Source organism: Hipposideros armiger, unplaced genomic scaffold, assembly GCF_001890085.2.
Source record: "Hipposideros armiger isolate ML-2016 unplaced genomic scaffold, ASM189008v1 scaffold_936, whole genome shotgun sequence".
Classification (NCBI taxonomy): domain Eukaryota; kingdom Metazoa; phylum Chordata; class Mammalia; order Chiroptera; family Hipposideridae; genus Hipposideros; species Hipposideros armiger.
Window position 1 is genome coordinate 258,592 of NW_017732286.1, and position 22,954 is coordinate 281,545.

Sequence of the window (22,954 nt, forward strand, 5' to 3'; positions counted from 1 at the left end):
TAAGTCGATGAATTTATCCCCTAATTCTTGGGAAATCATCACTACTCTGTATTTTTATCATTCTTAAGTATATGATAAATGTGAACGCTCCTTATAAATTATGTGCTACAGATATCGTTCATTTCTCCTCTTTCTTCCTTCTTCCATGCCGCTAATCCTCTCTCTCTCTCAACTGGATGATACCGTGCTGTGGCGAAAGCCACTCATCGGTCCTCGTTACACACTCTGAAGTACACCTCACGGTGCCAAGGACTCGGTGTTAACTCATTGTCACTGAAATCATGTCAGGATATTAACAAAATGAATGTGAGGAAAGTCTGATTACAGGTCTAAAGTGAACCTCCATTATTTCATGATAGAAGAATGTTTTTCACTCCTTTCTTTATCTCCTCATTTCTTTATTCACCCAATATTTATGTAGTGGGATGGAAAATAATAAAAAGATAGTGGGGCATGGCTGCCCTCAGATAACTTATATTTTAACAAAGGAGACAAAAATGATTAAATCTAATCCAAATTGTTGGCCAGACAGTTGAATTCAAACCATTCCCGACTTCATGAGGTCCAGGTAGCTGCCATCTTTGACTTTTATTACTGGAGTGGGGACCAGATACAGACGGGCACAGAAATCTGTGAAAGTGAGCATAAGATGCTGCTTCTTCTCCTTGTCCTTGTCCTTGTCCTCCTCCTCCTCCTCCTCTTCCTCCTCCCTTCTCTTCCTCCCCCCTCCAGTGGCCCTTTAGGCCAACAAGTTGTCTGAAGCTACAGAATTAGGATCAAAGGACCAGTGAGGTTTGGTATCTCCCCCAGTTAGGCATCTTCTGAAGCAGGAGACTTTCATGAAAAATGGTCCCTACCGTTTAGCGTTGGCTTTCGTAGAAACAGTTGAACTACTTGTATCTGATAATTGATGAATTATCTCAGAACGTGGCAGGTGCTCCTGTGGAGGGGTGCCACGAGTGCGAGTGGGATCCCAGCCAAGTCTGTAGTGCACTGCCTTATTAAGAAAGAGGATCTTCCCCTGCTTTCAGCAGGCGTCTGTCACAGACATTGTGGAGAGTGAGATTTCATGAAATACCTTCTCCGTTGTTCATGATAATGAGAGTTTTATTTTTGCTAAGTTTCCCGAAAGGCTGTGAGGCAGCTTCGGGTTCATCAGAGAAATGGCAAGCCTAGAAAAGAAAGCAATCTCAATTGAAGCTGTACTACCTGGTATCTTCATATTTTTAAGAAAGAAGTTAGAATTCAGTTTGTGGAGTTATTATTTTTAAGTAGAAAAATAAGGTTTTTAGCCTTTTTTTTTTCTTTTTCTTTTTTTAGCTGAGCCATTCTGCCACCTGTTGGCAGCTCAGCGGCATCTCAGCTCGGGAACCGAACCGGTGACCCTGTTGCTCAGAGCTTGCACTCTTGAGCGAGCTGTTAACCAACTGAGCCACAGGTTTTTAGCTTTTAAAAATATAATTTAGGTTTCTTTCTTTCCCCCCCCCCCGATTGTGATAAAAGAAAACATTTTGCTAAGTGAAAGAAGTCAGACCCCAAAAAGCTACATACTGTATGATTCCATTTATATGACATTCTGGAAAAGGCAAAACTATAGGGACAGAGGACAGGTGAGGGGTTGCCAGGGTTGGGATGAGGGAGGAGTGTCTGACTAAAAAGGGGCAGCACTAGGGAATTGGGGGGGGGGCGGTAATGGCAGAGTTTCATATCTTGGTTTCAGTGGCTGTCTCATTACTGTATGTATTTGTCAGGACTGTGTATAAATAAAAATAACAAAGACAAAACACATTCATTATAGAAAATATTTAAAATACTCAAAAAATAAGGAAGAACCTTATAGTCACTCATCTTCTTACCAGCTATGAAGATGATGATTTCTTTTCAGTCTTTGTATTTGTGTATATACTTCGTGTTTTAAAACAAAATTAGTAGCATGTCATACTACTGTTTTGTTATCTCTTCTTAATCTATTGGGAAGTCATTTACTTATTCTGTATTATGGCAGTTGTGCTGTGACTGGTTGGATCTGTCCTAAGCTGCCTGGAATCCGTTCTACAACACGGCTAGACAGAAATGTTAAAATACCACAAGCCACACATACCCACAATGACTGTAGAATATTCTGCTGTTCCAGCTTAGCAGTCAACAGAGGAGAGTATTTGCTCAATATCATAAAGGGCATGTTTGCAACTTTACCCAATGAAGTGGAAAATTTTAGTAACTGTTAAGAAATTGAGAAACAGGCTTCTCAGTCCCTGTTTACATATCTGAAAGAACAATTCCTTGACATGAAAACAGGCTCATGGCTTTATCTGAGGAGAGGGTTTCTTTTCGTGTGTATTATTCATTTAAATATGAAGCTGGGAGGGCCTCTGCCTCTGAGATTTTAACCTGGAGGACTTCCTTTTAGCGCTTAGGGCCTGGAAGACGCCTACGTGGAGAAGCCTTCAAGCCCTGTTGTCCCTTCTCAGGGTCTGCGTTGTTGAGAAACTGTTAATTGTTCCCAAGCACATTCAGCACTGTTTCTACCCCCACCCTTTCCTTAATTGGGGCTCAGTGGCCAGGAGAACGAAGTTTGTCAAACAAAAATGCTGACTAAGCCTGACCTCTGGTTGCCAGGCCAACCGGGACCAGGACAGAGGGTTTGGGCTTCGGCTGCAGGATTTTTTTGGCAGGTCTCACAGATTTCTTTTGGGGTTGAAAGCCACTACCAGGTCCTGCTGGCCAGCTGGCTGGCCTCTCACAGCCATTCCTGACCAAGTGCTCTGGGGAGGGACACACCCAGCTGTGAGCAGCTCTGGTCTGGGGGAAGATTTTGAGGTCTGTTTTTTGTCATGTGAAGAATAGCTGTTTACAGAGGTTAAAAGTGTCATGTCCTAGCAGATCCTGAAACATAAATGGTGGCTATTACATAAAGTTTTTTCTTCAGAACAGAAGCTATAATTTAACTTTTAGAAAAGTATTTCAGAGAATTAGGTTTCAGGGTTGACTGCAACATGAGAGATCATGGTGAACCAATATATAAATCCCTCTAGAGCTGCCTGGCTTTTTAAGTTCATTCATTCATTGTTCAACACATGCTCCAGACACCAAATGCAGAGCAGTGAACAGACAGACTGTCCCTACCCTCATAGGCCTTACATTCTAGCTTCTGTCAAATGTTTTATTTGCCTGCAAGTCCCAGAAATAATCGTTTTCTAAAATATCCTGGTGTTCTCATGTTGTAGAGGAATAATGTCAGTTCAAGTCTTATTAAGAGGACCCCTTTGAAAATGTTATAAACTGAACACATTTAAAAAATGGCGGTTCACCAAGTTTGCACGAAGGAAAAGCAGCATATTTCTGATCTTAGTAAGAGCACCAAGGTATGAAGAAATAAATATTCCATTTGAAAATCCATTCACCTCTTTTTTTTTCAGTGAAGAGTGTCATGGAAGTTATGCTGTGGCTATAATATACTATCTAAATTATATTTTTCTTAATGTGATTCTCAGGGACAGCAGAGATTATGGAATAACACAGCACTGTTATACACATCCTGAATTAAAAGAGCAGCAAACAGGCTGTGGATAATAATTACAGACTCAACCAATGTCTTCCCCAAAGTGTTCGAGTTCCGACCGTTCTTTCCTAGCGACAGTCTGGCATGACAGCTGAGCATGTGTGATGAAGTATTTCAAAAAGGGAGGCTCCAGGAAATGTGACAATGAATTTCTAGAATCCTTTGGCACAGAGTTTAAAAGAAATTGACATCAGGAATTTTTTTTTTTCTATAAAGGAGGTAAATAATTCAGCTTTCTGTCTCTGAAGTCCCTCAAGGTTTTGGCAGAGAGAGAGCAGCTTCTCTGCACCAGAATAACTATTTTAGTGTTAGGATTTCAAAATATTGTCTTTATGTTATTTTTTTCATTTACTTCTCACCCCACCCTTTGTAATTAAAACAATTCAATCTTCCATTTTTGGAGAATCCCTGGCCACACACACTTGTATCTAGCAGGGCACCCTCAAAAGAGGTTATTGTCATTCGTTTCCCTTTGAAGTACATTCCAGTGAGGGCAGGAGCTGGCTAGAAGAGGCGGGCCCCCTCTGCCAAAGACTGACCGGGCTGCAGGATGCTTTCGACTGCTGTTTACTTTCTCACCTCCTCTGTTGATTTATTCCATGAGCACACTGCAGGCCAGTGGGGAGCTGGAAGGAAAGGAGCTTTGAGGTTTGCTTCCAGGGACGCCTTCAACTTATAAATCAGCATTTTCATATCCCTTGCCCCTCCAGCTATTTTACATGCCACCCTTTTCCCCAGCTGCTACGAAAGTGTGTTTTTTAATCCACATATAATTATTCATTTCAGGGAGCTAGATGGATGACCACACGCTTTGCCACAAACCCCAAAAAAGATTCTCAAGCTCTCATTTTGCAGCAATCTTTCGACCCCCAGCTTGGATCTAGAGAAAAAAAATAAGTTGTGGTGGAAGAGAGGAGGGGTGGGGTTACCATGGGCAGCTTTCCAGATCTTTCTGAAGCTGGCCTTTAAAACCTGAACTTATAACTTTGCTTGATGTGCTGTAAATTCCCAGGATACTAGCTCCACCCATATACTTTGAAAAGGATTATAGAATACGTGCCCTTCAATCTCTTTCCCAATTCAGGGCAGTTAAATGTATTCAGGAGAGTTAAACAGGTCAGTTTCATTAAATCCTCCTCAGAACTGTCTAAAGGAAGGGGGTTGGTATTTCCATTTCAGAGCTGGGAAAACAGGCCCAGAGAAATGAAATAGCACAGCCTGTAGGGGAAAGGGCCCAAAATGTGAAGCCTGCCAACCTCAACTCTCGGCTTTCCTGTCTCTGCCATACTGTCTGTGTGGTGGCTGTGAGAACAGACTCTGGAGCCAGATCTTGGGAAAGTTGCTTAATTTCTCAATGCCTCAGTTTCCTCATCTGTAACTTGGAAACAGTTGGACTGTCATGAAGATGAAATGAAATAGTATGTTACAGTGCTTAGAACAGCGCTTCACACATAGTAAGCAATACGCAAATATTAGCTAGTATCTCCACCTCCCAAAACGTTTACCACTATTGGTAGTTCATTCTGTTGACTGCCTCCTTGTGCCAGGTTCTTTGTAAATATACTTTTTCATCTTTATAACAGCCCAGCAAAATGAATCAGATGAACACACTATCAAGAAAGACAAAGAATTTAGTCCAAGATATTATAGCTAGGGGGTAGCTGAGCTGGGATTTGAACTCTTTATCTTTCTGATTCCAAGGACACTTTTGTTCCTGTGCCAAGTGCTGGACATGTATGTGTAATAGCATTTAACCTTTAACACCTGCCTGGGAATTCCAGTGGCCAGTACCCCAGAGAACTGCGTAGAGTCAGCTCCACCCCTGAGTGGACCACTGACTAGAATGGTCTTCATCATACTGACCTCCAACCTGGGAAGAAGGGATTTTCCTTCTTCTGTGTGATAGTCTGTTAATAGTTTTAAGAGCCAAGGTGTGCCCTTCAGGTCTCTCTTCTGGTTAAACAGCCCCCTGCTGCTTCATAGGACATTTCACCCTGACCCCTCCCATCCTGATTTCCTCCTCTGGTCACTCTTTGTAAAGACCTCAGTGAACTGTAGAGCAGAGGCCTGGATGGCCTGGATGGAGGTTGACTGCAGGTAAGCAGGTCTGTTGAGATGGAGAGCAGGTTTGGAGCATGGGACTATCGGGGAGATGGAACCCACAGGCTTGACCCTTGTTCATCGTTATTTGTTACAGTCTGTCTACCCCTCTAGAGTTCTTCATGAGATAGGGCACTGTCTGTATTGGCCATTGCTGGATCCCGGCTGCTGAGACCAGTATCTGGCACCTGGTAGTCTCCACAGTATTTTCAAAAAAATAAAACGAAGGAATAAATGAATGAAGGAGTTGTTGAGGGGTCTGAAGAAGTCAGTTGACTTCGATTTTGAGCTGGGATAGGTGGTGATGGCATTAGAGAAAGCTTGAAGTTAATAGGAAGAGCTGCTTGGGTGCCAGATGAGGAGTGCTTTGGGAGATGTGGGGTTTCAAACCCCAGCTGGATGTGTTTATTTAGGAGTTCAGGGCTGGGAAAGGGGGAAACTAGTGTTTTGCTGTGATTATGATGGTCAGGCAAGGCATCCTGACAACGATGGTGGATGAGATCTGGCTAGATGAAGAGGGACCCAAAGTACTAAGGCGTCTAGGACACTGAAGACTTGTTTGGGAGGACAGGGTGGGTGGGGGTAGAGAGGACACTGGGAAGGGATCTGTGAATAGACCCATTGAACTAGAGTAGAAGTGGGAGGTGAGAGACAGACCAGCGGGCTTGGATGGGCCTCCAGCTTACCATTTGTTGTCCTGCCTCAACTAGAGGGAGCTGGGGACTGAGTACGGGGGTTGGGCAGCTGCACTGTCAACTTTCTGAGTCATATCCTAGACCAGGCTTGGCCAACTGTCTCCATTTCCCCGTCAATTCATTTAATCCAGTGCCCTCATCTTCTGTCTTTGCTTCAACTGTTTTAGTTTCAACAGTCTTGACTGCTTCTTGGTCAAACTAAATTCAGGTGGTTTGTCTTTCATTTCTGCCCGTATAAGGGCAGTGGGTGTCAAGTGGCAGCCAAAATCATGGTGAGTCTGGGGTTCAGTTTTACACCAAATTTAGTTTTGTCTGTGTGTGTGTGTGTGTGTGTGTGTGTGTGTGTGTGTGTGTGTGTGTTTTAATTCTCTCCCGGTTTAGTTAGGGATGTGTTAATGAGGTTTGTTCTTTTATTTCTAAACCTTGGATTTTGTGCTCCTTTTTTTCCTCCTTGAATTCATGAGCTGAAATAGGAAAATAGTTTCTTTCAAAGAAGAGGCTAGACTTTACAAAATTCTAAATATAGAATATATATTATAAAATATAATTAAGTTAAATGAAACTTCTCACTATTCTTTATTTTTTTTAAGATTTTTTTTTTTTATTGGGAAATTGGGGGAAGGGGAACAGACAAGTTGCTGTCGTTTTGTTCTTCAATCTAGTTGTGGAGGACGTTGCTTCACTGGCCCAAGTTGGCACCATCATTGCGCTCTTCCCGGGTGAGGCAGATCAGTCGCCGGCTTCTGGACGGCCGCTCACTGCGGCTGCTGGCCCCTCACGCTGGCTGCTGGCTACACACGGTAGCTCATGGCAACCCACTGCCACAGGGGCTGCAGCCTACGCCGTCGCCTGCGACTCAAGGCAGCCCAGCTCCAGGTTGAGCTGTTGTTCAGCGTCTAGCTGTAGAGGGCGGCGGTGTCACTGGCCCTCATATGTGGGATCCGAACCGGGGCCCTCTGGCATCCCAAGCCAGTTCTTAACCATCTCGCCCCTCGGCCGGCCCTCACTATTCTTTATTTTTATTAAAAACTAATTTTATGTTATATAAGAAGATTTACGAACCTCTCCTTATTAAAAAAGAAATGTTTCTTAGCCTTGCTGACTCATCATGATGAATTTCACACTTTGGTTTGCAAGGTCAAAGTTGACCAGGAAGAAGTGTCAAACCACTCAAAGCGGGTTAGTTCTATGTAATAGTGTGAGTTTTAAGATTGTTTATTTTATTTTTTTTTGCTTTTTTTGGAATACAGAACATGTGATAATAATAATAATAATAATAATAATAATAATAATAATAATAATAGTAATGATACTTAATAAACATTTGTGAAGTGATCTCATGTGCCAGGCACTGTTCTAAGCACCTTATATGTTTCACCTCACTTTATCATCACATCAGCCCTATTGGGTAGAAGCTGTTATTATCCTCACTTTATACATGAGGAGCACAGAGGTTGATACGTGGCTGGGAGATGGCAGGGCCATGGTTCAGATCCAAACGTCTGGCCGCGGAATCCCTGCTCCTGACCGCTCTGCCCTCCTGTTCATCCTCTGTGTTAGGAGCAGGCAGGAATTCAGTGGGATCCTTACATGAGGATGGAGTTTGTGCCTGGCTAGTTGGGATTATAGTATATGCTGCTATCTCATTCATATTTATGGTTGAAAATGAGAATTGAACTATTCCTAGTTTATTTTTTTATTATTACTAATCACAATTTAAAATATTTCCATTTGAATTCCAGTAATATTTTCATTTATTCATTGAACAAATATTTATCCAGCACCTACTATGTGCCTCGCTGCTATAGGCAGCGGGGGACATAGGCCTGAACATGACAAATAAGATCCTTTCCCTCATGGAGCTTACATTTCAGTGGGAAAGACAGACAACAAATACATAGGTTGCTATGAAGACAATTTAACGTGCTCTTTAAAGAGATGGCATTTGTAGGAAACAGACATTAAGTGAAGGAGTGAACTTGGGAAGATGTGGGGAGCATGTTACAAGCAGAGGGAGCAGTTGGTGCAGATGTGGGAAGTGGGAAGGGGGTGAGTGAGGGGAGCGTGTCAGAGACAGGAGGAGAGAAGTGGCCAGGACTGACACAGGGTTTTGTGGGCCGCCATGTAGGTAGGTTTACAGCAGCAGGGGGCCAACTGCTGTAAACCGCCCATTGGCTGCGGAGTGGAATGACTTGTGACCCAACAATAATCTTGGATCAATCTTGGAGAAAGTGTTGTCGCCTGTAATAACTTTCTCAGACTAGCCTAATTTATATTTCAAGGTTATTCAGTCTTTCTGTATTCTCTCCTTTGTTAATCATTTAAAGGTGGAAAATGAGACTGTGAGCCCCCTAGAGACAGAACGTAGCATTGCACTTATGATGACATTAGAGTCAAGTCTTCAAAGTAGAGCAATAGCATTGATGCTGAAGAATGGAACGTTGGTTATCCTTAATTTAAAGTCGAGGAAACAGATGTGAAATGGCACAGTGAAATGTTTCCCCAAATATAGTGTAGATTCCTTCAGCTTTGATTATTAAACATAGAACTTTTGAATTTTATTTATATTATATACTTAGCCACATGGAAGCATTCTTTTAAAAATCTGTATTGTATTTATTTGAAATATGCCAGGAGTAATTTAAAGGAAGAGGAAAGTTTAGAACTGTATTTTTATATCTATTTGTTCTTATAATTTAAACATTCTATTTTCATATTAAAGTCATTACAGATGACAATTCATATGCATTATGTATATAATATGTATTTTATTATTCCCTGAAATACCAGAAATGATTCTTACATTTAAATTCAGACCACCTAGAAATTGCAAATTCAACCAATATTCTTAAGACGTATGGTGATAAGATTTTGTCAAATAAAAAGAAATGCAGCTATCTCTTCAACTTGTATGTTTAAAGGGTACCAGTTTAGGAGTAAACCCCAAATTTATTCATGTTTGGAGAATGGAATATTCTAGTTAAAGGTGATTTTTTGGATAATGAAGATTATTACCCAAAGGGTCTTTGCATTTACAGTTTATAAAGAACTAGAAATTAGACCATTAACTTGGTGATATCATAATATCATTCAAACTGGTTCAAGTGTATGAGTGTGCTTGAGGGGCTGGTGGGCTCTAGGCTCCTCACACCAGGTTTAGCCCCTGGTCTTCTGTATGAGGCCATCAGGTAAGCTACGGCTGGAGAATAAGATGTCTAATGCATACTGCCTGCCATGTAAAAACAACTATCAGAAAATAATTCAGTTTTTCTAGATTTAGTCAGAAGGTACTTCCAAGATTTGGATTATGGACTAAAATTATCCTTTTTCTTAATCTGTATTTTTAGTTTGCTTTTTATGGATTAACTGAATAACATGTATGTTAGTTAAGTATTCTGATCATTTGCAATTTGGATGAGCAGAAGTGAACCATGAACCCTTTCTTACCAGGGGACTTATTTCAGTATAAGTTAACAATGCAGTTGCTTATTAATCAGGTCTCTCACAGTTTATAAGAGTCATGCTACCGTAACTCCTAGTAACAGTACAATGAACTCTAGTAACCGAAAGTCTTTACAACTGATGACTTCACTGGACTTGTCTAGACAGCAGTTATTCTGTAAATTCATAGCATGTTAGGGCCGGAACAGATCTAACATAGATACTGTAACTTAGATGGCCTAAATATTCCATTTGCCATGGTAGCCTGGTTTTGGGGTTTGAGGGATGGTCAGACCAATGACTTCAGCCTGGGAAGTAGGCAACTAATTAATAGGCATAAATGTGGGAAGGGCCTAACTTTGGTTTTGGATGCAAGTATAAACAGAGAAGTATTCTTCTCTGGAAACAGCAGCAAATTTGAAAGAAATCTGATGTCTGGTCTTGTTTGTCAAAATGGGAGAGACTCTGTGGAGGTTATACCTAGAGAAAGTAATTGCAGTCAAATCCGTAACCTTTGGATTGACTCTCCTTGGCAAAATCATGCTAGCTTAAAAAAATAATGCTAGCATTCTAATTTTTGCTAATGAAATCCAGATACTCGCAAACAGTTAATCGTCAGTGAGACTTGGATCAGATCTGCATGGTTCCCCAACCTTCAGCCATTTTCGTCACATCAGCAAAATATTTAGTCAAAGAGAAAAACTGATTGACTAACAAACTTTTTAACTGATTGTTTTTCTCTTCTGGCTATTGACATAAAACTGCCAGGTGTGATTCAGTGCAGAGCCGGACCTCTGTAATCCCACAGCTTTACTGGTCAGTAAGTGGCAAAGACAAAATGTACGTGCTAGTCCAGAGTTGTCCATTTGCTTTCATTGACTTAGAATTGGTCTGAGCTCCTGGGATAAAAATAGCCTTGTTTCTGAGAAAGTGTCTTGGGAAACCTTTATAAGTTTTGGGTATTTAAACAATTGCATGGGTGGAAGAGTTGCTTCGTAAATGCCCTGAGGGCAAGTATTGGCTGAGCCTCTCATTAACTTTGTGTACGTGAGAAAATGACTTATGCCTGTAAGACTTTCTTCAGAGAAAGAACACTAATGATTTCCTGATGATTTTTACTTATTAGAGTGCTTTGTATTTGGTGAAAAGTTTTCTTGTGAAGTCTACTTTATTCTGATCCTTCGATGAGGGAATAACTCTTGCCTCTCCCTCTGACTCATTTCTGCAGGAAGCTGCTCTCTGTAGACAGCTCCCCATGGAAGCTGAGACTCTGGCCACGGTTCAGGCTGCTGTCAATCCACCTACCATGACCCCTGACATGAGATCCATCACTAATAATACCTCAGATCCTTTCCTGAATGGGTAAGTTAACATTTTGGGGCCACTGATTTTTGCTTTCTTTATTTTGTGGTCTAGAATATAATGGGTCTTTGTTTATATTGGAAAAAAGTAGGGCGCTTGGAGGTTAGATTTAGGCTAGAGGGAGCAAATAGAGAGAGGTGACAGAAGAAATAAAAACAGAGGAGACAGAAGAAATAAAAACAGGCAGTCATCTACATTTTTTAATCTCAAATTCAAAAATTGGTGATATGACATGGAGTGAAGCCCTAGTCCATGATTTGTAAATGGGGATAAACTTAACAATTTCAATGGAATGGTATTGTATAGGAATTATTTGGAAGAAACTTGGGGTTTTATGTAGCCATTGGGGAATAAAAGCATGACATGTGGCAAATAGAGAACATAACAATTAAGAGATGATGTTCATGGTAAAATGTTAATAAGGTCTATAGTTTAGTTAATAGTATCATACAGTGTCAGTGTCCTGGTTTTGATCATTGGTTATGTAAGATGTGATTGGCTAAGAGGGAGAAGGATACATAGGAACTCTCTACTCCTTTTGCATCTTGTATGTGATTCTAAAATTATTTCACAATAGAATTAACTAAAACTAAGAGAAGATGTTTTAAAATAGGAAACATTTTATGGAAAAGATAATTTAATCAGGACTATCTTCATGAGTAGAAGTAGTCAACCTTAACTGTAGCCTTTTAAACCCAAGTAAAGGGCAGTATTCTATTTTCTATGCCCTTTCTGCCCTTACAGAGTTTCTGGCAAACAAATAAATACAATTATGAAAGTTATTAAAAATAGGGAGAAAGAGGGAGATGAAAACAAATAGTAGCTAAAGCAATGACAGAAAGGAGTTTTCAAATTGTCGATTTAGAAGTATTTCAAGTGTTCAGAAAAGTATAGAGAGTAGTGTAAGATTTACCCATGTACCCAAAACCCAGATTTGCCTTATTTTTACAGATCTTATTTTTAAAAAAATAGCATTACAATTAATATTTAAATTCATCCCCACCACCACTGAAATCTGTTTCTTTCCTTTCTTCCCTTCCTAGTGGTAGCCACTATTCATAAATTGGTATATGTTCATTGCACATATTTTTATGTGTCTTATTACCTGTTAATGTGTGTATCCGTAAACAATATTCAACATTGTTTTCTGTTTTTAAAAATTTACATGAATGATATCACACTCAATATGTAGAACACTGCTCAAATTGTTATTTTGAGATGAAAAGGAAATCAATCTCAATTTACTATCAATGGCTAGTTTTACTTGCCTTACAATTTATTAATTTCATTGACATTGGGATATATGTTTCAAAATTAAAAGGAAGTGCAAAGTCTGTCTCCATTACCTGGAAAATTGGGCAGAGTGACAGAACTACTCTGTATTTTAGTTTTGAAATTTCTTTAGTGGGGTCACACTGATGTTTCTTCATCGTTTGCTCTCCAGAGGGCCGTATCACTCACGGGAACAGAGCACTGACAGCGGCCTGGGGTTAGGGTGCTACAGTGTTCCGACGACTCCAGAGGACTTCCTCAGCAACGTGGATGAGATGGACACAGGTGGGGGCAAAGCTTGCGAGTACCTGTGATGTGTTTGCATTGTTAAATCATTGTTTTAGTCATCTCACTTCTGAAATCCAACCAGAAACAATCTCAACAAAAGCAACATAAAATGACTAGTGAAAAGCCATCTAACACCCCAAGCACTATTACAATAATAAAACTTAGCCCCTTCCCCATAGTTTATGCAAATATATTTGTTGTTGTTTTTTTTAAAACTTTATTGGGGAACAGAGTGTTTTTCCCAGGACCCATCAGCTCCAAGTCAAGTTGTTGTCCTTCAATCTCAGTTGTGGAGAACGCAGCTCAGCTCCAAGTCCAGTCAACATTTTCAAATGTAGTTGTGTGTGTGTGCACGGGGGGGCATAGCCCACCATCCCATGTGGGAGTCGAACCAGCAACCTTGTTGTTAAGAGCATACGCTCTAACCAACTGAGCCACCCAGCTGCCCCTATACAAATATAGTTTTCATATATGGGCACAAGATTTTAAATTCTGGTGTTTTTTTTCCCTTTTTTTGGCTTGTCCTTGCCTCATAGGGCCCTTTCCTCACACTTGCACTGACACACCCCTCTCTACTTGGCCATCCTTCCACATTGGAATGTTTATGCTGTTCTGGTTTTCAGCTGTAATGTATGGGCCACTTTTTCTATTAAGAAGTGGTACTGGTTTATAGTTTCACCTGTATGCCAATTTTTCATGTCGTTCACTGCATTTGGGAGTCAATTGGCAGTGGATATTTGGAAAGTTAAGCAACTCAGAGGACTCTACATTGTCAGTTCCAAATCTCAGCATGGTAACAGTGTCCTTCCCAAGCAATTAAAAAGAAGAGTTAGGACGACTGTAACCTAGTTCCCAGCCTGCACTGCTGTTAGGCCAGGCTTCAGCTGGCTTCCTTGGTTACCTCTCTGTTTCTCCTCTTCTCAAGTAAGGCCTCCAATTGCAAAAACTGAATTTGGTCTTATTAGCCAAATCTAGACTTCACTACCAAAGTTGAAAACTCCCAGAATATTCTAGAATTAAAAATAAATGACAGCTGAGGCATCCACTATTTGGAGTTTTTCATGCAAGTTTTTCCTCTGTTCTCACTGATAATAGAAAATTAATTGTTCTGTGATGAAAATAATTGCTTTCCTAGATGCTGTTATTCATAGTGCCTGTGTTTATTACACTCTGCTCTTGGACGACTGCTCTTCCTGCTGTGAATCTAAATTATTGGTCCGACAAGAGTCAAACTCAGCCAGCCAGGGTAGGCCGTTGGAGCAGCTGCTCCAGGGTCTCCTCGCAGGCCGTCATCTATGTGTTTACAGGATTGCACAGCATGTCTTGTGAGGAGTCACACAGGAATAGTTTGAACTGTTTGTTTTGTTACACTTTAATTTATGACTTCAGTTTTCTCCCTCCCTTCCTGCTTTCCTCCCTCTCTTTCTTAATCTCTCTCTCCTATTTTACGGTGTGAGATTTATTTTACCGTCGTTGGAGTGGCTCCTTCCTATGTTTAATAATTATTTGCTTCATCTTTTAAACATTGGGAAGCCAGTAAAGATAAAAAGCAAAGTTAAGGGCCGGCTGAGTGGCGCGATGGTTAAGAACTGGCTTGGGATGCCAGAGGGCCCCGGTTCGGATCCCACATATGAGGGCCAGTGACACCGCCCCCTACAGCTAAGATGCTGAACAACAGCTCCACCTGGAGCTGGGCTGCCGTGAGTTGCCGGCGACGGCATAGGCTGCAGCCCCTGTGGCAATGAGTTGCCATGGGCTACCGTGTGTAGCCAGCAGCCAGCGTGAGCAGCCAGCAGCCGCAGTGAGCGGCCATCCAGAAGCCGGTGACTGATGTGTCTCGCCCCAGAAGAGCACAATGATGGTGCCAATTTGGGCCAGTGAAGCAACGTCCTCCACAACTAGACTGAAGAACAAAAGGACAGCAACTTGTCTGTTCCCTTTCCCCCAATTCCCCAGCACTGTTCCCCTTCCCCCAGTTCCCCAATTAAAAAAAAAAAAAAAGCAAAGTTAAATAAAAGACTAAGGAGGTGTAAATCTAAGCTTGATATTAAAAAAAAAAAGATGAATTCTACACGGTGGCTTTTATATATAACCTCAAGGGGCTGGCCACGTGGCTCAGTTGGTTAAGAGCGCAAGCTTGGAGCAACAGGGTTGCTGTTTCAATTCCCACATGGGCCAGTGAGCTGAGCTGCCAACAGGTGGCAGGATGGCTCAGCTGGTGAGAGCACATGCTCCTAACAAGGTTGCCGGGTTCAATTTCCGCATGGGATGGTGGGCCATGCCCACCCACAACTAAGATTGACACGGCACCTTGAGCTGAATGGCCATGAGCTACCGACGGGCGGCTAGATGGCAACTGGATTTGGGAACTGAGCTAGCTGCACTCTTCACAACTAAGATTGAAAGACAACAACTTGGCTATTCCCCTCCCCCAATTCCCCAATAAAATCTCAATAAATAAATAAATAAATAAATAAATAATAAAAAGACCTCGAGTGGGTAAATTTTAAAGCCAAAATGTAGAATGAAGTGGTGTCCTGAAAAGAACATAGTCATCGCAGACAGGCAGCCTAAGTTGAATCCTTGCTTTTCCATTTGCTGGGTAGTGACTGTGGGTAAGTAATGTGACCTCTGTGAGCCTCAGATTTCCTACCTATAAAGTAGGAATAATGTGCTCACTTCGTAGAATTGTGAGGAGTCATGAGATCACAGAGCTTGGCCCAAAGGTTTCCTGTCCTCTTTCTAAAAAGGCTGACGTAAAGTACAAAAGGACTTGATAAATGTTAGGGCTGAGCGTCAGCCCACAGAGTTTAGGGTCACCTCAGTAAAGTTGCTATAGGAGGTGGGCAGAACCCCTCTCAAGGGGAGAAATGTAAGTATACAGTGACAAGATGAGGACAAGCTGAGGGTGGACAGCTCAGGTGTGGCCTGATAAGGTCTGTTAGTTTTACTGGCCACGTGCTGAATGGGGACACGCCAGCTGAGCACTCCCCTTGCAAAATGCACATGGAAAGAACAGCTGGCTTTGGTGTGAGGATGGAGTAAAGGAAACAGCAGGAGCAAAGCCTGAGAAGTGACCCATCCTTCCAGAATAGTCTGAAATAATCACACTCTTTTAAGAATTGCCTTCTTTTTTTTTAAGATTTTATTGGGGAGTTAGGGGAGGGGAACAGTGTTGGGGAATTGGGGGAGGGGAACAGCCAAGTTGTTGTCCTTCAATCTTAGTTGTGGAGGACGCAGCTAGCTCAGCTCCCAAGTCCAGTCGCCATCCAGCCACCCGTCGGCAGCTCACGGCCGCTCAGCTGAAGGTGTTGAGTTCGGTTTTAGTTGCGAGTGGGCATAGCCCACCATCCCATGTGGGAGTCAAACCTGGCAGCCTTGTTGTTAATAGCACATGCTCTATCCACTGAGCCATCCAGGAGGCAGCTCAGCTCAAGGTGCCGAGTTTACTCTTAGTTGCAGGTGGGCGTAGCCACCATCCCATGCAGGAGTCGAACTGGCAGCCTTGTTGTTAAGAGTGTGCATTCTATCCCCTGAGCCACTCAGGAAGCAGCTCAGCTCAAGGTGCTGAGTTCAGTCTTTAGTTGCAGGTGGGCATAGCCCACCATTCAAACCAGCAGCCTTGTTTTTGGGAGCACGTGCTCTCACCAGCTGAGCCATCCTGCTACCTGTTGGCAGCTCAGCTCGGGGCGCAGCATCACTGGCCTATGTGGGAATCGAACCAGCGACTCTGTTGCTCAGAGCTTGTATTCTTGGGCAAGCTCTTAACCAACTGAGCCATTCGGCCAGCCCTCTCCCACTTTTTAAGTGGATAAAACGGCAAAGACCAAAAAGATTACTATTGCATAGTTGCTCCAAAGTGAGAGATTTTAAAATTGTGAACCTAAACAAAGAACCTTAGCTAGTCTCCTCATACTTTCCATGTCTGAGGAGGAAGGATAAGAGGAATTCTGTAAAACAGAGATATTCTGTTTGGCTAAAAAGTGTATACTTGTGTTATTAGAAAGTTAAAATGGGAAATTGATAGAGATGAATAATTGTAACTAGAGATGAAGAAAAAAAAGACCCAGCATTTTAGATCAGAAAATTTTTCAGGGCAGATAATTTTTTTAAACCTCACTTCCATCTGTTAAACTCTACTGGGTAGGAAAGAGTTATTTTGGATTTTCTTTTCTATTTTGATGTCTTTCAATATCAGTAAAACTGTATTGAGTTCATGTGGTTGAACTTGATTTTGATTTAATTTTTTAAATTATTGCCTTTTGCAGTGAAAATCCTGTAAAATATTGCCAAGAATCACTGATATTTTATGAGTTTAGGAAAGTCGTTTAGCTTTGCTATCACCAAAATGAAGTCTGACTGTGTTTCTCTTATCTCTAGGAAAGATGTAATTTTTCTCCTTGGAAAATATTTAATGCATATAGTTAAAATGAATTTTCTCCAGTTTTGCTCAGAATACTGAAATTTCTTTGCATACTTTTCAGAAAGGCTACTGAACTTGTAAGACACAAAAGCTAATTTAATGGGTTTCTTAAAAATGATGCTATGGTGGAAACCATAGTTATCAATTATCCTCAATCTTTGAGGTATATTTTTTGCCTTCAGAAAATTGTTTGGGGCTGCTTGAATTAACTAGTTGTTCTAATATTGTGTAATCAACAGTGATTGGGTTCCAAGGTTTTTCTTTCTCTCAGTACATTCAACAAACATTTATTGTATTTTTGTATGTATATGAGTTTGTATGTATAAATGGTACCCATAGCCATGGGTGTATATGGCAGACACCATAGTGCTTTACTTCAATTTATGAAGAAGGTACTATACTTAAATAAAGAAGAAAAAGAACAGAAGGTACTACCAATTTGAGATGGGCAAACTGAGAGTCAGACAAGTTACGTGTGTCTAAGTTCACACAGCTAAAAAGGTCAGTCTACCGGCACAGAAGTCAGTGCATTTTTCCCTATACTGTTATTCATAAGAACATGTGTTCTTCATGTTATATCCCAGACACTTCACTTTCCTCTAGAACAGCATTTTCTCAACTGTGTTCTGTAGACTCTAGTTCTATTAGGATATAAAGTCTGCCAAAATAGGATGAGGTGATTAAATGGGCTTAGGAAATAGACTTCTAAACAAGCAAAATAAAATAAAGCAGATTTTTTACTACAAGACTTCTAAGAACCTTCATATGCTCGCTCGTGTACTGTGACTCATATGCACTGTGAGAATGGTAAATAGTTGTGGGGCGTACATGTATGGGGGGAGGGGGACAATCTGCAGAACCCACCTTATAAAAGGATTTGAAATTGACCCCTAGAGTCATCAGTGAGGACAGCCTTTTAATAACATGGTTAAAAGAAACTCCTCACCACTATCTTTGAATATAAAGAGGGAGGACATGGGTAGATAAAAGCCTACACTTAAATCCTGAGATTATCACCCTGTGATAAGCTATTTATTACAGGCAGGGCCTCTCTACTCTTTCACAGAACAGCCCTTCATGCCGCTGTCATGGGGAGGCACGGATGGTAGGTCAGGTCCACAGTGCTTTCACATGCTCTTTCCCTATCTCCCTGGACCTGTCCACCTGGACCACATCTACCCAGAGCAATAAAGATTCATCTGGCATCAGTGTATCTCTTAGGAGTGAGCAACAGTGACTCAGTGTCAGTTGTGGGAGCTGAAATTTTGCCCAGAAATGCAGTATTTTAGACTGGCAGCAATATAATCTTCTTAAATGTAGGCATAGCACAAATGAAGATGAGAGTTATGTTAACACTGGAACTGTCCTTCTTTCAAGAGCTTTAAAAAAGGAGTTAAAATGATTTCCTTTCATTCTGTTATAGGAGAAAACGCCGGACAGACACCCATGAACATCAATCCTCAGCAGACCCGTTTCCCTGATTTTCTTGACTGTCTTCCAGGAACAAATGTTGACCTAGGAACTTTGGAATCTGAAGATCTGATCCCCCTCTTCAATGATGTAGAGTCTGCTCTGAACAAAAGCGAGCCCTTCCTAACCTGGCTGTAATCAGTACCATTGTAACTTGGGTGCAGCCATGACCTGACATTTCCTGGGCCTCTTGGAAAAAGGGATGGAGCAGAGCAAGTCTGCAGGTGTACCACTTTCAGCCTCCATGACTCATCCTCCCTCCTTTCCATGTGGCCAGTTTAATCATTGCCTGGATTTGATTGACAGTACTTTAAGTTAAACATAAATAAATATCCTATTTTCATTTTATGCAAGCCTGCATTCCTGTGGTGGGTTATGCAGAATTGCTTCTCCATTTTTCTCTCTGCGCCCCACAACTAAGCTTTATGGGTGTTAGTTGAAATTTATACATCAATTGATTATAAACCATTAAAAAGCTGACCACAGGCAGTGACTTCTGACGGGCGGCTCGGTCCAGGAAATGTACACTAAATTAGACCTGATTTACAGTTTCGAAAACTGTATTGATGACAGTAGTACCAAATGCTTTAAATATTTAACCCGAGCTTTAAAAATCATTGTATGGATAGTAAAATTCTGCTGTATGGAATACAATGTAGTTCTGAATCCATGCTGATTCTGATAATTCTTATTACTCTGTATTTCCAAAGGCTCACACGGTCCTACTAGAGTTTATCCTCCATCATTTTATGGCATAGCATTTAGACAGCTAGGCCTTCTGGTGGGAGAGTAGCAGAACATTAGCCACAGTCCCTACATTCAGATCTGAAAGAGACCAGTTTGGTACTAATTCTGAGCATTTATTAAACAGAACTTTTTAAAATTGCAAGTTGGATTTTTTTAAAAATTGCAGCTTAGAATGTGATGTTATTTTATAAAGCACTATGATTTTGTGGCTGATGACAAAGGGCAGCCAAATGTTTCTGATAAATCAATGGCAACTGTATTTTTGTCTTTTGAAACTGTTCTGAAAACGTCAGGACAATATAGCTTTCAACTTGATGGCACACACAGTAAGCTGTTGCTTTTTAAATTCTGAAGCCTTGTCAGTTTTGCTTTCGAGATTTCGAGTGTTTAAAATAGTCTTATCAATGAAGCTGTTTGAAGGATGAAGCAGATCTCTGACTGATGTGTAAAAAAAAAATGCCCTCTGAGGGTGTATGGTGGAGACATGTTTCGGAACAATTCAGTAAAATTGATTCCTAAGTATGTTATTCTAACCCTGTTTGCTACAGTTGGTATAAAAAGGCATGAAATGTACTCAATACCTCTTATGTAACCAAAAATGTTTTTTTTTTTATTAGCTTTTAAAGGACTGAGAGAGAGCACCGGTTCACCTGGCATGCACTCTGCCTGCGTTGCCAATGAAGTCCTCAACTGTTTAATGTTTTCAACTGATGTTATTTATAATCTATGAACTTAATCTCTTTTTACAAAGACATTATTAATTCAGGTCTCTGGGAGGACGCTTTCAATTCCCAAGGGGGCTTATTTGTTCGGGGTCTTAAGTAAGATCCCTTTCAATCGACCAGAAGAGAGACGGGCAGAATCTATTTTATCTTGTTGGAAAGAAGGCAAGTGAAAAGGTCAGAGATGAAGTAGTGAGGTTATGGAATATAGCAGAAAGGGGACTAGTTGTTAAATGGAAATAGACAAGTTACAGTACCCCATAAGCAAGACAAGCCGGAGGTAGGAGAGGTGCCCCAAAAGAACAAAACAATGATTTCCCACTACAACTTTATACCAAAAGACTGTTGTAGATGAAAAGAAGGCTTTGGTGCACTTTATGTGGGAGGGGGAGAGGCAGGGGTGGCCTAACCCTTGCCTCACGGATGCTGAGCATGGGGCAGACAAGAACGAAACCTGCTGTTGCTTCTGACACAATGAAGTGATTTCTTTTTCCTGAAGGACCCGTGGTTTATGTTCCTCCGACTCCTCTCTCTCTAAGTGCTCTGAGGGAGATGGGGTTGATGCTTATGTTGCTACTAAATTGAAGGGAGCACTATTTCTTTTTCTCTTTTGTTAGCAATAATTGCAAAAAGAGTTGTACATTCTTTCTAAGAAAAACAAAAAACAAGGGACCTAACAAAACTGAGCAGTGTTACTGTATTTTAAAAAAATATTTTTATAGACTCATTTTCAGGTTATTAAGCGGAAAAGAAACAGATGCCCCTCTTTTTTTAAAGTAGTTAAAACATCGATGATTTATATTATCAATTTTTAGAGGTAATTTCCTAGTAAGCTTGTGGCATTAGAAAATACTAGAAGAATTATTTTTAGTGAAATTAGTCAAAACATTTATTAATGAACATAACAAATATTTTTACAGAATTAAATATGGACCCTGACTATGTGTTTACTAATACATAAATCCAGATATAATTTTTTGTGTTTGTTTTTAAGGCCATAAAGTATGGCCTTTGTTAAAGAACAGTAAAGCTAGAAATCTAAGTAAGAACAACTTTTTAAAGGCTATTTCCTATTATTGTAAGTGTTAAAACCCCTGCAGAATTATGATAAGGTGCTACTTATACTGTTTTTCTTATTATAAAACAACTGCCAGGATATCTAGTCTTTTTTAGTCCTACATCAATCAATCAATTCAACATTTCATCCAATAGTTTTGCCATAGAAAAAGCATATTAAAAATTGAAATTTAAAAATAATTTCAGAGCTCTTTCTTTCAGGGTATTTTTTTTTTCCCTGATACAACACGTTTTCTTGAAGTAAATACATTGTCAAAATCTGTTTGCAACTCTGTTCAATCTCAGTCATTTTTAGTGTTTCACCATAGTAATAGGATATGAAATGCCATCTCTTTCGCTGATTATACACAATACGAAGCACGTAAAACAGTGTGCTGTACCCAGTGTGGTAGAAAAGCTCGCTGACGAAGGTGATCTGGAGTGAGAGAACTGTTGCTAATTACCAGCTCTGTTCTCATGACATAATTAGAAAGTAACTTGAAAGTACAACTTTTATGGGGAAAAAAAAAGTTGTTAAAAAAAGAAAATTGTAGATTCATTTAATTGGGAAAATAGGTGATTGACAGAGACCGTTTCCCTAACACACTACATCATTTATGTGCTAGTACTTTAACTTTTAAAAAATTTACTTCTACATTTTGTAATATTACATATGTGTGTTTATTTTTAATTTAGAATGCTGTGCATACAGAAAGTATGCAGCCCAATCAATCAGATCAACCTCCATTTTACCTGGAGTTTGGAACTGGTTTTTACTTCTCTGATTCTGTATAAGAAAAATAAATACAATTGAATTTCCACCTGGACCCTTTGTCTTTTTATTATTTGTGTGTGTTCCTTTTACTGAGGCTTTGCATGGTATTGGAGAGAGGCTTATGTAACCCTCCTGGCAGAGAATGAAAGAAAAAAAAATTTTGTAGGCAAACATTTTTTGGCTCAAATGTTTGTTCTTCGCTATTCTAAATATCCGCAGAATTTTGGTTTCCACTTTATTTTAAGTGGAAATATATATATATATATATATATATATATATATATATATATAATATATATATATATATATATATATATATATATATATATATACTTCAAAAATCACACTGTCCTTCCAACACCCTCACAGATTTGACCGAGACATCAAAAATATAGGATTCTCAGTCTTTCCTCTATTATTAACAATGTGGTGTAGCCTCTTGTTGTCAAAACTAAAAACTCACCATTCTAAGTGTGTGCCTGTGACAGTACATTTTTGCTGTTGAATCCCTTGAGTCTCACTGTCCTGATAACTTTTTCACTGTACAGACACGTGAGAGTACTCTCAGTTGAACGGTGTTTTTAAGCGTTGAGCTAAACAACAGAAGGAAGAGATGCTGGTGGAAACATACCAGGGTCAAGTCTCTATCATTTTAAAAACCTTATTTCATCATCACTTTTAAGGTAACTTGTGTTCGTTGTTGGAAATGTTATAAATCCTAATACGTATAAAGTAAAAAGTGAAAATTCTCTATCCCGAAAACCTCATATTTGAAAAAATACGTGCGTTAAATGTTTTTCCTATACTATAAGTTGGATTTTTTAACAAAAGGAAAGCAATTATACATGCTGTTTGGAAGCTTTCATTTTTGTATCTTAACAATAACAATGATATTTCAAATACATATTGAATATTTACTATGTGCCAGGCACATGCAGAACACTTGATATATATTCTCTAATTTCATCTGCATAGCGACCTTATTACTTGAATGATATTATCCTCGGATAATACAGATGAAGAAATTAAGGTTTGGAGAGG

At 40.2% G+C, this 22,954-nt stretch overlaps 1 protein-coding gene across 1 annotated transcript in view; it reads left to right on the top strand.

Moving 5' to 3' along the window:
- The window catches only part of WWTR1 (WW domain containing transcription regulator 1), a 151,669-nt gene extending 129,704 nt beyond the window's left edge, over positions 1-21,965 (top strand). The window contains 3 exon segments of the mRNA XM_019630718.1: positions 11,027-11,160; positions 12,605-12,717; positions 18,567-21,965. Of these exon segments, the coding sequence (XP_019486263.1) occupies positions 11,027-11,160; positions 12,605-12,717; positions 18,567-18,751 (432 nt within the window). The 3' untranslated portion in view covers positions 18,752-21,965.
- Positions 21,966-22,954: the final 989 nt, after the last annotated feature.